Consider the following 16,002-nt stretch of genomic DNA (forward strand, 5'->3'; position numbering starts at 1 on the left):
TGCAAAGCGCGGCTAGCGGCTTTCCAGCGCTAAAAAAAAGCCTTTTCGGGTTGCGAAATTACTCGGGTTACGGACGGAGCGGCGGAACTAATTAATTTCGTAACCCGAGGTAGCACTGTATGTAAATATGTAATGTATGTAGTAAGCTCTTGAAGCAAGAACTTCAAGACAAAAAAAAAAGTCCCTTGCCATTCTGTGGTTGAAACCTAATACTGAGAGGCTAGTGAGTCTTCTTGGATGAGTAATAACGCCTCCCCATATCCTAGGATGAGAGGGAAGCAAGTTTTTGCTCACTTGATTCCATGTCAGAAGGATTAAGAGAAGATTCAGGTATCCAAGGCAATTGATGGCAGAACAGCTAAAAACATCATCTGAAAACATGGAGGGTCTTAAGAGTTTGCAAACTGAGAAACAAGGATAGAACCCTTTGAACTTCTTCTCTCAGAAAGCATTCTTTATGACAATATGTGAAACAAATAGAAAGGAATGGTATGCATTCAGGGGATGTAACAAGAGGATCTCTCCAAAGGTGAAAGTGTTGGAAAAACCTTGATATCATGTTGAACCAACACCAATATACAGCTCATAATACATATTCAATGCAATATCTAAACCCCCCTTTAAAAGAATTAAACATCATGCAATTAAAATTAAGCGGTTAAAATAGAATATTATCAATAGTCCAATAATCCAATGGGCAAAGTGGTGGCATACTACATAAGAAGGGGAAAATGTATTCATAGCTGAGTTATTCTATTCAGGGATGGCCTGCCAGAAGAGATCCATCTTAACAGCTTTTTTAAAGCTGTCTAGGCATGTAATTTTAGTAAAAGAAACCTCAAAACCATCTCTAGATATGACTCATCATACAATTTTGCCATATACCATCCTCTGAATTGTGAAAAACAAGATGTAGATGTATGTCACAAAGAGAACTGGAAGATGTATTTCTTGGTTGTTTCCAGTGTATTCTGTTTACTAAAGGTGCCCCCTAACATTTAATAATCAGGTGATGGAAAAGCTGTTTAAAACACATTTCTTATAAAGTAGGCAAACTAATGTTTGCCATAAGATTGTTCAAAACATTTCCATATATACCTTTGTATATGTGGGGCATCCATTGCGGACATCCTTGCAGATACAAAAAACACAGTACCTCAAGTCCCATTGTTTCTAATGGTAGCACAGTGTGCAGCCACCATTGGGATCAGCAGGGCTTGCCATCTGTGAAGCTTAAATCCATGAATAGCAAGCCCACGAATAGCAAGGCTCCACTGTAATCCACTCCTGTTTCAAAATCCAGATGATTAAACATATTTTTATGCTGGGTGGGGGAGGATTGGCATTTATTGAAATTTAGTGTCTTGTATCAGTGGATAAATGGTAACAATAAAAGCTGCCCATATTTTCTCCACTAGATCTGGGGTGACATAGTTAGATGAGTAATTCCAAAGGAAGATCGTAATTATGTCTACTGCAAATGACCTCTCTCTGGAACAAAGACAGAGAGGTTCTTCTGAACCACTTTTGCTGCTCTACATACAGCAGTAGGTTGGTTAATATCTCCATCTGGATTTTAACTGAATTGTAGTACAGTAGAGGAACTATGAGAAGGCAGTGAGAAAGGCCTGAGATGTAAGGTGAAAGGGCCAGAGGACAGAATCTGGAGGGATAAGAATTGTTCACTTATCAAAAGCCTGCAGCCAGATGATTATTTCTTAGCTCTCTGAAGTTGTGCTCACTTTTCTAAATTTTCCTCCCAGTCACAAAGACTAGGTTTTTAAATGAAAATAATTCTTACGTGCCACATTAGAGATTTTGTAACAGGCATAATTGTTTGGTGCTTGTTGAATATGTTAAGAATGCTTGTCTTCTTTCTCTCTAGTCCACTGCCATGATACTTGAAAATAGCTTCTTTTCCTGTCTTCATATTACTCTTTATTATTACTCTTTTTTTTAAAATACATTAAAAATTAACTCTCTAATATCTGGGTATATTCATTTTCATAGTCCATTGACTTGCCAAACAATTCACAGTATGTTCTGCTCTTGGTATTAATATTGTCAGAAATACAAATATGGGATGTGAATGGGGAAATGAAAGCTCTTCTCACATCACTTGAGAGTTTCAGTGTTTGTTTTCCTGATGAAGAGGTAGTTCATTGTTAAAATTAAATAGCAGTTTGACTCTCTAGCATGGGAAGTATAGCAACAAATAGGAAATACATGCCCTTAATTGTCTCCCACAGGTATGCCATATCTTTAGAACACAGTGGTTTTCTTTTATTCATAAGCAATGTTCTTGATGTTCTAAACAAGATAGAATAGTATGTTCAAAAGATATCCATTTTATTACTATGTGACATATAAATAATTAGGTGACCCAGCACAAAGAAGGCTGTGGCAAACCCCTTCTGAACAAATCTTGCCAGGAAAACCCCATGATAAGTTTGCCTTAGGGTCACCATAAGTCAGAAATTACTTGAAGGCACATAACAACAACACAAAATAATGTTGAAGACTCAAGAGCTTTAGAGAATCTGCAAACTGTTCATGGTAGAAGGCCACATTCATTAGCAGTCATGAGTCTTGACACAGCAGAAGCTCTCCGTGGCTGGACCTGGCACATAAGTACTTTATGTTATCTGTCTTTCTTCCAAAATCATTTAAAACCCTACAATTAGATTTTTATGGAGCACGTTATAAAATTGCTAGGTTGAATCAATAGAAGATATCAACAGCCCAGCAGTATATTATGGCAAACCATAATGTTATGCTAATATGAATGAACTGATCCATTAGTGTTACAGGTAGTTATACTACCACAAGTGTTTAAGATTTAGTTTTTAATGGCCTATATTTGCACAGACATGGAACCACTACCAAGGGGAAATGCTCTGTTATATCAGCAGGACTAAAATGTCGTTGAAAACAAAGCCAAATTCACACAGCTAAATTCAGTCTTGTAATCTTCTCTGAATATGCCAGCCACAGATACTGGCGAAATGTCAGGAATAAACTCTTCCAGAACATGGCTGCATAGCCGGAGAATCCCACAAAAAACTGTGGATGCTAGCTGTGAAAGCTTTCAACTTCACATCAATCTTGTCAGCTAACATGCTTTCCAACATTAAATGAACCAACATTAAATGAACCAAGACACTGTACATGCAGCATGTGCCACTCCTAGTGTCACTTAAATTGATTTGTTTTGTTTTTAATTCTGCTTTTTAATGGATGTATTCCACTGGAATTTTAAAAAATTAACAGAGGCTGAATGAAGCTGTTTCTTATGAATTATGTCAACTATTAGGAACAGGAGAAAATCTGTTGCGTTTGCAACTTTTGTTGGAGAATCAGTTCAAAGAACTTGTGCTGGGTCTCCATATCTGTCACAGAAGCAAGTGGTGAAATGTGTGACAGAAACAGATTTCTAGATGCTAGAAAGACATTTGCAAAATTGTAGATGTGGTGTCTCCTAAAAATTATTCTAGAACTAGCTGAAGTTGCCTAAGTATTTGAGGACTGACTGATATCTTTATTCTATGCCTCAGCTAAATAAATGCAGCTAACTTAGGCTGCATTTATACTGCAGAATTAATGCAGTTTGACACCACTTTATCTGCCATGATTCAGTTCTATGGAATTCTAGGATTTGCCATTTTGTGAGATACAGTAGTTAGCCTTCTCTGTCAGATAACTGTGGTGTCGCAACAAACTACCAATCTTAGGATTCCCTAGGATGGAGTCATGACAGTTAAAACAGTGCCAAACTACATTCTGCCGAGTGGCAGGAGCCTTAGAGATACATGTCTGATCCATAGTTTAATCCTAACTACTCACCCATGAATGTGTGTATCCATCTGTTAGACTCTTAGCTTGCCTCACTGTTTCCTCCCCCAACCCTTCCATGAATTATCATATATACCCATTGCACACTTTGACACCTTCCCCTCATTAAAAATGCCTGACAGCTTTGAAATCCCAGATTAATAAGTGTACACTTAACCAATTAACCATAATTTAAAATTTTAAAAAATCCTTGGCTTTGTGTCCATCTTTTTCTTGGCAGCTGTTCTCGCAAGCTTCAATCTTGCTTCACATTCACAAAAGCAGCTTTTCTGTTTAGGATCATCTTGTATGTGATGAAGTAAGCCAGTTTGAGATAAAGCCTATTGATTTGGGGATGTGGATTTTTTCTTAACAGCAGCTGAATATAATGCTATGACCTTTTGGAGCAGCAGTAGCATACACTGCTGTTACTGTTGCTGATGCTGGTTGTCCTATGTCCTGTATAACCTTCCTGTTATATCTTGTAGGCTGTTTATTTCTCCCATGTGTTTCTTTACAGCTGACAATATGTATTTTAGTTTCAGACAGCTTACTCCCTTGGACCAAGTGTATCAGAAGTAAGATCTGCATCTGCTGGTAAATCTCTGTGTGATTTGCAGTAGATCAATAGGAATTTCTTATCCCAGATATTTTGACAACAAAATTACATCCCATCCCTCCCTGCATACTACAAATAGTACTTCTAAAATGAAAGAGCTTGGGAGTAATCAGAAGTATGGAAGTCTTGGGTTCAGAACTCTTAATTCTATACCTTTGCATTAATTTTCCACTGGGAAGTTTTATTTTTATTTTATTTTTTAAAATAAAGCCCTCAAAGTTTTTACTGACTCTTACTTTGAACTTGCCTGAAGTTAAGTGTCATTTACTCCTCAAGGAAGTGTACATATGACTATTTCAAGGGAGAAACCCTGTGCTATCTTATTTAGGGAGTAAAACAGATTGGGCATAGTGATACTTATGCATAACATTCTTAGGAACAAGTTGTGCAGATCTGCAGCTGGCTGCATATGGATCTGGAACCAAGTCTCATTAATGTTAACAGAATTTGTTTTTTGACTCTACATAGTTAGGATTGGGTTGCTCAAGATCAAGTACTCCTGTTCTAATGGTGGATCCTGCCCATGCCTCCTTAATAGTTGATGAATTTAAGATTCCCCTGGGAATTTGATGATTGAGCACTGGAAATTACAAGTTAGATCTTCAGGCTAACTTGAATATGTGCAGAGTCTTGTGAAATTGTTTGACTATATGCTAATTGCTCATCCAGAGAAGGTCAAGAGTGCCATTTAATCCACCTAAGGCAAATGATTGCTTGACATTTGCTTCTGCTCTGAAGAGAGGCTGTATAAAAATAGTGGCCTTTCCTTTTAGAAGCATTCAGTGTTCATTCCTGTTGGCTGAGTAAAATTAAAACAACGAAAAAGGAAGAGATTGTATCCAATTCTTTTTGTAATAAGGGAGAAAGGTTCAAGACTATGCACTTAAATATTTAAACACATGGAAATATGGTAGAATTAGGTAAATTTTAGTGTTAATAATCTGATGAAGCTGTGGAGGCTCTTGTCAAGCCAGACTTTGAAAGTTTACCTTTTGGACTACAAGTCCCAGAATCCCTCTGTCAATATGGGGCTGACCACTGGGTGGGTGATTATGGAATCTGTAGTCCAGAAGGGCATCTGTACTGTGAAACAACCAAGTGTTCTAAAATATTAAACCCCTAAGTATATGCTCTAAAACATTTGAAAAATTCAGTTATTGAATCAGGTGGTTTAGAATTACGTAAGAAACCTTACCTTAGGGTTGGGGAAACTGTTGACATTTTATTTCTTTTAGACTGCAACACCTACAGTTCCTTACTAGTAACAAGGTGGGGTTGATAGGGGTTGGAAGATCAAAACAAGGGTTTCTGACCCATACCATTCTACTTTAACAGCCAAGGATCTATGCTGTGGAATCCTGGGATTTGCAGTTTGGGAAGGAGTGGTAAGAATTCTCAGCCAGTGAGCTCTAGTGCCTCTCCAAATAACAAACCCAGGATTCAATAGGATGCAGACATGGCAGTTAAGCTAGAATCAAGGTGCTAGAATTGCATAGTGTAAAAGGGCCCCTGGTGAATACTTAGATGGAAGACAACCAGAAAATACCAGGGTTAAGGAAGGGTAAGGTTAAGGAAAGGGTTGTGCTTGAAACTCTTGTAGAGCAACTAGCAGTCATAGTTGGCAGTACTGGGTAAGATTAGGATTGGCAAGAAAAATAAAGGACAACATGAAATTCCCTCTTCTATATAACTATTACATATACAGGAGCCCTGACCCTTATTTCACCTGGCAACCCTAGGTAAGATGGGCTAACAGTCTGATCAGTATAAGGCATTTACCTGTCTTCCCAGTGGGGAGGCCAAGAATGCATTTTACCACCACTCTGTTTTATACATAAAGGGATGGGCTGACCAAAGGCAATATGTGGGGCTTAACCTGAATAAAGGAGACTATGAGGCAAGAGGTAAAGAGGTAAAAAAAAGAAAAGTCAACTTTGGCCTGTTACAGACTGCCAAAATAAAGCTGCTTCGGGTGTCTTTGGAGGTATGCTATTTAATTGATGCATGGGTCCTAAGAGTCCGGAGGTCGCGCCAAAGCCACACTCCATTCCTAAGCACTGGAGTGCAGCTTTGGTGCAGCTTCTGGATTCTTAGGATGCATGCATCATTTAAACAGCATACCTCCAAAGAGACCCAAAGCAGCTTTATTTTGGCAGTCTGTAACAGGCCTTTGTTTTGTAGAGAGGGAAGTTCCTAATGTCTTGAGCTCATACTGTGCACCTGCTCATCCCACAGCAAACTGAAAAGTCCAGGTGCTTATTATCCATTTCTGCAGGTCACCTTTTGAGCAAACACTTTTCCTCCCAAGTCTTTGACAAGTCACCTTAAAAAGAAGCATTTCTTCCCCCTTTTTTCCACAGTACACATTTGCTTCCTCTCAGTTGTCTTATGGTTTCTCATTACAAGGATTCATGGAAATTGAACAAGGTGTAGGTTGCAATCAATCATGTCTTGAAGTAACACAATTGTAATTGGGGACTGCAGCAGAACCCTCACCCAGCTGCTCTCCTCAGCGGTATTTTCTAAGGAAATCAGATAAATCTCACAACAACAGAACCCTTCAACCTTGTATAAAATGCTTGAGGTCTGTATAAGAGTTCTGGTTGAGTTTAATATAATAAGACCGCCTTGTTTTTTAAAATGTCATCTTCCCAACTGCCTTGCCAAAATGTTTAACTAACCTTGAGGTGACAGCAATAAGTGATGGGCAAAAAATTTAAACATTTAGCCGCTGTTTTCATCCTCTGAAGTCAGTAAAGAGGTGGCATTTTCAAAGCACTTTCATTGGAGATAGTAGTGCTTGAACTTATCATCAAAAAGCATGCTCTACACATACACAAAGCATTACTCAGTGTCTGCAACATCTGGTCATGAGCAAAAATGAATGCAGGAACTGCCCCTGTGATTTTCTCATAGATAGAAGCGTACTTCAATTAACAAAGCTTTTGACAATATTGCTCCTTTATACAAAGTCTTTTTATGCTCAACTAGCCTACTTTTCATCCTTTTGCTGTGTCTATCTGGAGTTTTTTGGGCAGGATCAGCATTTGAAAGATGGCAAAGGTGGGCTAGAAAAATAGAGACTTTCAGTGTTGAATTACAGCAGTGTGTCTGCAGTAAACAATGCAATAAAACTTGAGGTGGAAAGGAATGGGATTCTACTCTTTCCTGCACGTCAGCAGGCTTGGTAAACAGCAGTTGCCTCCAGACTCTCCTGCTGAGTATGTGTGAACAGAAATGAGAAAGAAAAGGGGGAAACAGATTAGCCTGCCTCACCAATTACTTTGCAGCATTTTTAAAAAATAGCATACATCCATAAGTCTGCCACTGTATGTACTGTATGTGCCTTCAAGTTGCATGTCAACTTGTGACGACCCCATGAATTTATTAGGATCTTAGGCAAGCAATACGTAGAGGTGGTTTTGCCAGTTTCTTCTTCTGAAATATAGCCTACAGCACCTGGTATTCAGTGGCAGTATCCTATCCAGGTACTAACCTGGGTTGACCATGTTTAGCTTCCAAAAGCAGACAGAATCTGGAGCCTGTAGAATACTTAGAGCTACCAAAACAGAATTCATAACAAAAGTGGAGTCTGGTGAAAAGTGTGAGGGGTAATCATTTCTGGATGCATTTTGGAAGATGCTTTGAAGTAGTCTCTAGAAGGCTCAAGGTGTTTTTGTTTAGTTATACTGTGTGCCCTTCCCTTACGTGGGGGATCCATTCCGGACCCCCCACGTAAGGGAAAAACATGTATCCTAAAGTCCCATTAGAAGTAATGTGCTGGCCAAATGGCCGTAATAACGTTATTATTATTATTATTATTATTATTATTATTATTATTATTATTATTGTAATGGGGCTTATGCACATGGTGTGCTGTGCTGTGCTGTGGTGCACATGCCACGGCCGTGCACCCCGTTACACCTTCCTGGCACGACGAGGTTTCTTCCAATGCAGGTTTCCAGTGTATACTGGAAGCTGTGTAAGTTGTGCCTGCGTGTAACACGGGCGCACTGTACAAGGTTTACCTGATCTGGTTGTTTAATTTCATATGTTTGTATTGTTAGTATAGAGCAAAAGGTTCGCAAGAACATTTTTAGGTACTCTTCTTTCTTGTATTACAAGCACATATCCCTATTCTTTGCTTGTTATTTTTGACTGTAGTACCAAATTTCCTATTAAATAATTAATGTCCAGGAATTCATCTTATATCAGTAGGTAGATAATCTTGGGCAGCTGCAAAATAAAGCACCTGGCTCCTTCAGTTCCTTCCCCAAAATGCCTCTGGCCACACAATTGGAGTGCAGGGGCTGGTGAAGGGAGTTGACATTCTGGACTAGTGAGGGGAAACCTGTGGGAGTGGCAAGGACCCTTTGAATGGAGGATAGCAGCCAAAATATAAAATGCTCTGATGCTGGATTGAACTGAATCTAGATGATATTTCTCCAGAACTAATAATATTATAGATGGTATACATTTTTTACATTTTAGTTAATCTTCATTTGCAGTCAAGTAGAATAATTGGTCACAATGTTATACACTTTTTATTGCAGTATACACATATAAGAGTGTTGTTAGACTGAGGCCCGGTACAAACCGCGAGGCCAGGGCAACCTCATCGGCAGCCCTGAGGCCCCAATCCGGCATTTTCCGGGCCATGGAGACCACTTCTCCATGACCTGGGAAAGGAGTGTCCTTGGGGCTTCGTGCCCCTGGACACTCGGCCGTACAGAGGAGAAAGGGATGGCCCCTTTCTCCTGTGGATTATTGGCAGGGCCATGTAATTGCCATGCCAATGATCTGCTGGCAGGAAGAAGCTGCCTATAGCAGGTTATGATGTCTCTGCTTGTCGCAGATGTGCGGACACTGTGAGTTGCGCATGTCATCATGGTGGCCCCCTTGAAACGGTGGTAGGTGCTCTGGTAACCTCTTGAAACGGACCTTGAAACAGTGGTACATGCTCTGGTAACCTCTCACTTAGATTTCTGTAATGCGCTCTACATGGGGCTACCTTTGTACCAAGCCCAGAAGCTTCAATTAGTACAAAATATGGCAGCCAGATTAGTCACCGGTACATCTAGGTTTGACCATATAACACCTGTTTTAAAAGATCTTCACTGGCTGCCTATTCGCTTCTGAGCGCAATACAAGATGTTGGTTATTACCTATAAAGCCCTACATGGCTTGGGCCCAAGTTACTTGATGGATTGCATCTCCCTATATAATCCGCCCCGCACACTTAGAACACCCTTGTTATACGCTTCCAAGATCCCCCGTGTATAACAAAATCAGTGTATGCTCAAGTCCCATTAAATATAATGACATAGCAAAATGGTGTCCCTTATAAAAAATGGAAAATCAAGGTAAATTTATACTTTTTTGGAACATTTTCAAACCGTGTATGCTTGAATCCGTGTATAAAAAATCCGTGTATAAGAAGGACCGACTGTACATTGCCACATCCCAGATGGCCTTTTCATTAGCAGCCCCGAGGATCTGGAATAGTCTTCCCGATGAGCTCCGTCTTATGAACCCCCTGGAATCAATTAAAAAGAGCCTTAAAACCTTTCTCTTTTGTCAAGCCTTCCCCCCTGAAGAATGAAGCTTGTATTTTTGATGCCACCGATTCTCTGCTTATCCTGGATATGTATGTTGTATGATTGTTATTAGAGTTTTTGTACTATTGAATTTTATCTATGAGATTGTTTGTAATGTTTTTTAATTAGTCTGTAACCCCGCTTCGATCCTATGGGAGAGGCGGGGAAACATAAATAAAATTTATTATTATTATTATTATTATTATTATTATGGCGTCCACACGTTCTAGGGTTCTGGACTGTGTGATTTCCATGCGGTCCTGAACTCTAGAATCGGCAGCAGTACACCGCTTTGTGCCCATGTGTATTGGGCCTGACTCTCACAGTTGTTCAGTTGGTTCCACAACAGGAACCATGATCTTGAGAGCATCCATTGTGCAACAATTAGTTATCTCCCTGATTGACAGTAGTAGGGGAGGGATTGCTGTGAGTTTGCTTGTGGAACAGTCAGCTGCACTAGGCACTGCATTTATGCAACCTATAAAAAAATATGCAAATATTTTTACACTAACATGATGTTCCAACAGGATTCCAGCAATGGTTGCAACATCACATGTAGACAGATGCTATGATCCTCACAGTAGCTTCTCTCACTTAAAATTTGCAAATTGTCATCAGAATCTTGCCCACTCGGAAGGTCTCCTGATTAAGCATTTAGCTAGTTCCCAACTCTTGCATTGAATGTTGTGATGTACACAGTAGATTTGAATTCATTTTTCCTCTGTGTTCCTCTGTCCCTTTTTAAAGCATTCATTTGGTTTTGTGGTTTTTATATCTCTATGCATCATTTAACATTAACAGTTCTTGACACTTTGAGAACTTCATGTTTCAGTCTGTTCAGTCTTTTAACAAAAGTTAAATTGTGTTCATTCAGTGTTTCAAAAGAAGTTGAACTGTAATATAATTCATAATTAAGGTAATTCTAGGGCTAGAGTTATTATATTTGATCATTCCTTTTTACACTTCCCCTTGGGCTTTTGTACTGGGTGCATAAACCTATGTTTAAGAACTCATTTCTCTTAGAAGCCATGTTCATGTTTTTAATAATCTGCATTAGATGCAAAAGTTTGCCTAGAGAGATAGAAGTCCACCATTCCCTAACCATCGTTGAGAATTGTATAGTTTGATATGAATCTAGTCATTAGTTCTCCATAAGTACTTTTGGTCTCACCAATTTCAGTGTGACTGCTTGTTGTTTTCTGCTTTAAAGTCATTTCTGACTTACAGTGACCCTAAGATGAATGTATCACAGGGTTTTTTGTTTTTGTTTTGTTTTTTGTTGGAGGGGGCAAGATTTGTTCTGAGGGAGTTTGCCATTGACTTCCTTTGAGGATGAGAAAATGTGACTTGCCCAAGGTCACCCCATTGGGTTTCCATGGCCAAGCAGAGTCCTGTTCAAACACTGACACCACTATACCACACTGGCTCTCCAGTTATGTCTGCTAAGCATGACTAAATCTGGATGCAAGCCTATATACGAGGATGCCTTGAGTACAGTAATATACTTCTAGAAACTGAAGCATTTATTTTCCGGCTCTTCCTTCTCCTTTTGTTTGCACTTGGTGACATTTCCTCACTTCCCTTCTTCTTACATTGTGGCCTTTCCCCTCCTCACTTCAACTTCTAATAAAGCTGCTGAGATTTATTATTGGCTTCATATTATACCTTTAGTACTTCTCAAAAAGTCCCTTGGGTTAGGAAACTAAATTGCAGCCTTACCTTCTCTCATTCATTTTGAACTGTGCTTTGAGATACTGAGTTGGCCTGTTGGCTGCAAATTACAGTCTGGAAGAGACAGAAGGCAACCTTGCCCTACTCTTTACTGTAAGGCAATGCCAGATGCTGCCTCTTCAGATAACAGCTACGATGGATAATTCAGCATATCACTTGAAAAGACTAGTGGCCCTTTCACACTAGTCTTTCCAGTTACAGTAGTATGATTCCATTTCATTTGCCATGGCAACATCCTGTGGAACCCTGGGTTTTGTAGACTGGTGAGGTACTAGACCTCTGTGGCTGACAATTCTAAGTACCGTCTTTCTAAACTTCATTTCCCAACATTCCATAGAATGCAATTATGGCAGTTGATTATACTTTAACTGCCATAATTGCATTCTATGGAATGTTGGGAAATGAAGTTTAGAAAGACAGTACTTAGAATAGTGCTATAATTGTGTTGCATGAAAGGGCTTTAGAAGACTAGGAAAGGGATAATACAAAAACTGAACAGAAAATACTTCTCAACAGTAGTCCATCAAAAACAATGGGTGACCAAAAATTTTAGGTGAAAAGTAATACCAAGCCCACTGTGGCAGACTATTCTGCCTCATGTGTGTAGAGTAGAACTATATACATCACTTAAGCAACTCTATGGTCATTAAGCATTTTTTTCCTCCCAGTACCTCTTCAGTCACTGGATCTAAGTGGATATGGATATTATAGATGTGTTAAGATTTTGGGATGTTTTGTACATACATAGTTATCTGTGGCCTTACCAGTTTAACAAGTTTGTAGGAAAAGAAAGTAATTGCTGTTAAGAAATTTTAGTTGTCCCACTCACTCTTTCTAGCCCATTCACACTACAGAATTATAGCACTATTCCTTCACTTTTACTGCCATGGTTCCATTCCATGGAATTGTGGGATTTGTAGTGTAAAAAAGGGCATTTAGATTCCTCTGCTGTTGTGCTTTACTGCTTCAGCAAACTAGAAACCCCTGGATTCCATGGGACAGAATTCTAGCAGTTAAGATAGCATAACTTTACTATAATTACGTTGTGTGAAGTGAGCCCCCATATTATAAATTCAAACTTTTCCATTGTAATCTGAAACTTTCTAATATATTCTGCCTATCTCTTTAAATTAGTAGGAGGTTTAGCAGCATCTTTAACAGCTTTGGTGGTGTTCGTTTTCTCTCTCTTTCCTTTTTCTCTTTTAGTCAAATGATAAAGATAAGAACATTAGCTGAACTGTACCTATATGCACAGCCTTTCACAACTATATAAATGTAAAATACATTTACAGGTTTAAAAAAATATTTTACATGTATATTTTGATTTGCTGTGTTATGACCTAATACTAAATTCACTTATCTACAGATATTCCATTTTACCTTGAATCTGCTTAATTTGCCAGTAAAAGACATTTTACAAAAACATTTTCCAGGAATGTTCAAATGAGAGGAGGAGACATAATTGTGTTATATATTTTGTGTTATGTTGATTATCTTACATACCATGTGTGTTTTAACAACATATTTTAAATTCTCATTTGTTTAGAAGGATTACACTACATATGTGAAAAACAAATCAAATGGAGGTAATTGCTGTTAAACAGGAACACAAACAGAACATCAAGGCAAAGTTTCATATTAAGAAGCATCTATAGTTTACTCATCTTTTCCTTTACAATACTATGCCCATTCACACTACAGAATTATAGCAGTGTTATTCCACTTCAACTGCCATGTTTCCATCATATGAAATCATCGGACTGATAGTCTGGTGAGACACTTGTGCTTTCTGGCTGAGAATGTAAACTGCCAATCAGAACGCCTTAGGGCAGAACCATGGTAGCTAAAGTGGAATAAGAGCACTATAACTCTGTCATGTGAGTGGACCCCTAGTTTTTGTTTTTTAGATAATCCATTTAGCAAATAGTGCAAAGAATATTTTTATAGAAAGAGAACATTCCAAGTTGTGACTTGTATGGCAATTAAGGCAAGTAACCTATTGAAATCATGCCCATTTATTGAGACTTAATTGTGTATTAATTCTTTCTACAGTGGCTAAAAAATCCAGGACCCCAGCACGAAAAACGGACTCTGTTTGGGGACATGGTGTGCTTCTTGTTTATAACCCCATTGGCTACCATCTCTGGCTGGTTGTGTCTGCGAGGAGCAGTGGACCATCTGCACTTTAGTAGTAGGCTAGAAGCTGTTGGCCTCATTGCACTCACTGTCGCACTCTTCACAATTTACCTCTTTTGGACACTAGTAAGTACTCCTTTGTTTTAACTTTCATTTGGATTGGACCATGATGGTTCTTAATTTTGTCATTAAGTGTTATGCAATCACTTCCCAGCTATGTCCTATCAAAAGGTATCCAACTTAAATGAGAAGCCAAACCATCCTTACCTTGAAATCTAATGCATGTTCACACAGAGAATTTGATTATTTTTGGAAAGGTGTTGATGGTCAATTATAAGTGAAGGGGAAGCTGGGCAAAACTGGCCTAACATATGAGGAAATAGGCAGATTTATGGATGAGCAGGAAGGGCATGTCAGCTTGTGATCTGTGCAACCAAAGGAGACTGTGACAGCTTGATCTCCTTTCATACCAATTAGTCCAAAGCAAAAGCAAAAGCCCTAGGATCATACCCCAGCATGTTTTCTTTTGGAGTTGGAGAGCTGCTGGAAAATGACTTGTCTGAGTCAAGCCTGCTTTTTCAACATAATATGAATTGTGTATAAAACTGAAATTGCCTCAGGACTAAAAGCTGTAAAGGTTTTTGGGGGGATCATTTTAAAGTAAGTCTTCTGTTGACAGTATGCAGGAACAACCTGGAATGCTCTGAACAAACTACAGTGGGAGAGATCTGAACGTTATCATTCCTTTGATATGAGGTGACAAAAAGATAACATTTTTCAAGCCTCAGTGTAGTTCAGAAATAACAAGTCTGAATGGCTAATTCAACACAGTAAGAGGGGAAGATAGGTTAGACAAAGATAATGTTTTTACAGTGCTAAAACAAGTATTTTACTATGTACACCTGTGTTTTTACATTTTTTGAATACAGCCTGTTTTCCTAATACAGACATTTGTTCCTTGTGTCGGTAACTTCTTAAGCCTGAGGGAAGGGTTAGCAGCTTGATCCCAAGAACATTTAAAGCATAGTACTTAAATTTGTCAGGTTATCTTTCTTGATTTCCACCCTGGTATGGAGGAATGGCACTTACTTTGGTGTCTAGATTTGCAAGGAGGAGTAGTTCCTACAGCAAATTTGTGAATGGATATTTTCATGTAAAACTAAAAGATGCTTTTGGGCTGCACTTCTTCTACGTGTGCTCTTGTGCGAATGCTAATATAGAATAGTAACACTAAATTGTACATTGTCATTTACCCAGGTCTCAGATTTTTAGTACAGCATGGGAAATAAAACCAGAGGGTTGCCTCCTACATTACACAAGTACCTGTCATGAACACTAACAACAGGACTTTCCCTTTACCCCATCCCCACTAAAACCTCCTGCCCCCATAGGCTCTGGAGAATCCTCCAAGCCACTAGAAAAAAATGGAATGTGTTCTGGGGCTGCAGGAAGAAGGGGAATTGGTTTTGCCAGTGATATCTATTCTACTAGAGGATGGAGATGATTAAACAAATTACAGTAAGTGACAGTTCCTCCTCTTCCCTAAAAGAAATTGTCATAGAAACTGGTGTTTTCTTGGAGAAGTAGCTTTTGGGGACTGTGACTCCCAGAATTGTCTAGACAGCATTTCCCTGACTGGGAAAATAGAAGACAAACAGATTTGTTATGATGTAAGCTTTCAGAGGCAAGAGTCCACTTCATCAGATGCACAGTATTCGCCTCAGTTGGCAGATATGACAGTTATAAAGATATGTACCTGGAGAGAACATAATAAAAAGTATGTCCAAAATAAACAGCGAGTCTCTCCAGTGCAGCTGTCTGTTACTCTGGTGCTTGCATTTTCTAATCTTTAAAATACATCAGTACTGTATAATTTTGCTTTCTGATTATGGGCATCAGTCTACAAAAGCTTGTATCACAATAAATTATTTATTTATTTATTTATTTATACATACATACATACATATACATACCCCGTCCTTCAGCCCTAAAAGCTCTCAGAGAAGCATATTTTTTTTTAATTAAACGGTTTCCTCTCCTCATGCTTACAATTAAAAAAAATCTTTTAAATTTTAAGGTGTAAAAGAC

General features: G+C 38.8%; 1 protein-coding gene across 5 annotated transcripts in view; it reads left to right on the top strand.

Moving 5' to 3' along the window:
• MARCHF3 (membrane associated ring-CH-type finger 3) overlaps nucleotides 1-16,002 on the top strand; it is a 172,436-nt gene that overhangs the window by 142,251 nt on the left and 14,183 nt on the right. For all 5 annotated transcript variants that reach the window (XM_042455940.1, XM_042455942.1, XM_042455939.1 and 2 more), the window contains one exon: nucleotides 13,831-14,040. In XM_042455940.1, the coding sequence (XP_042311874.1) occupies nucleotides 13,831-14,040 (210 nt within the window). The remainder of the gene's footprint in view (nucleotides 1-13,830; nucleotides 14,041-16,002) is intronic.

The sequence above is a fragment of the Sceloporus undulatus genome, chromosome 2 (assembly GCF_019175285.1).
Source record: "Sceloporus undulatus isolate JIND9_A2432 ecotype Alabama chromosome 2, SceUnd_v1.1, whole genome shotgun sequence".
In the NCBI taxonomy this organism is placed as follows: Eukaryota; Metazoa; Chordata; class Lepidosauria; order Squamata; family Phrynosomatidae; genus Sceloporus; species Sceloporus undulatus.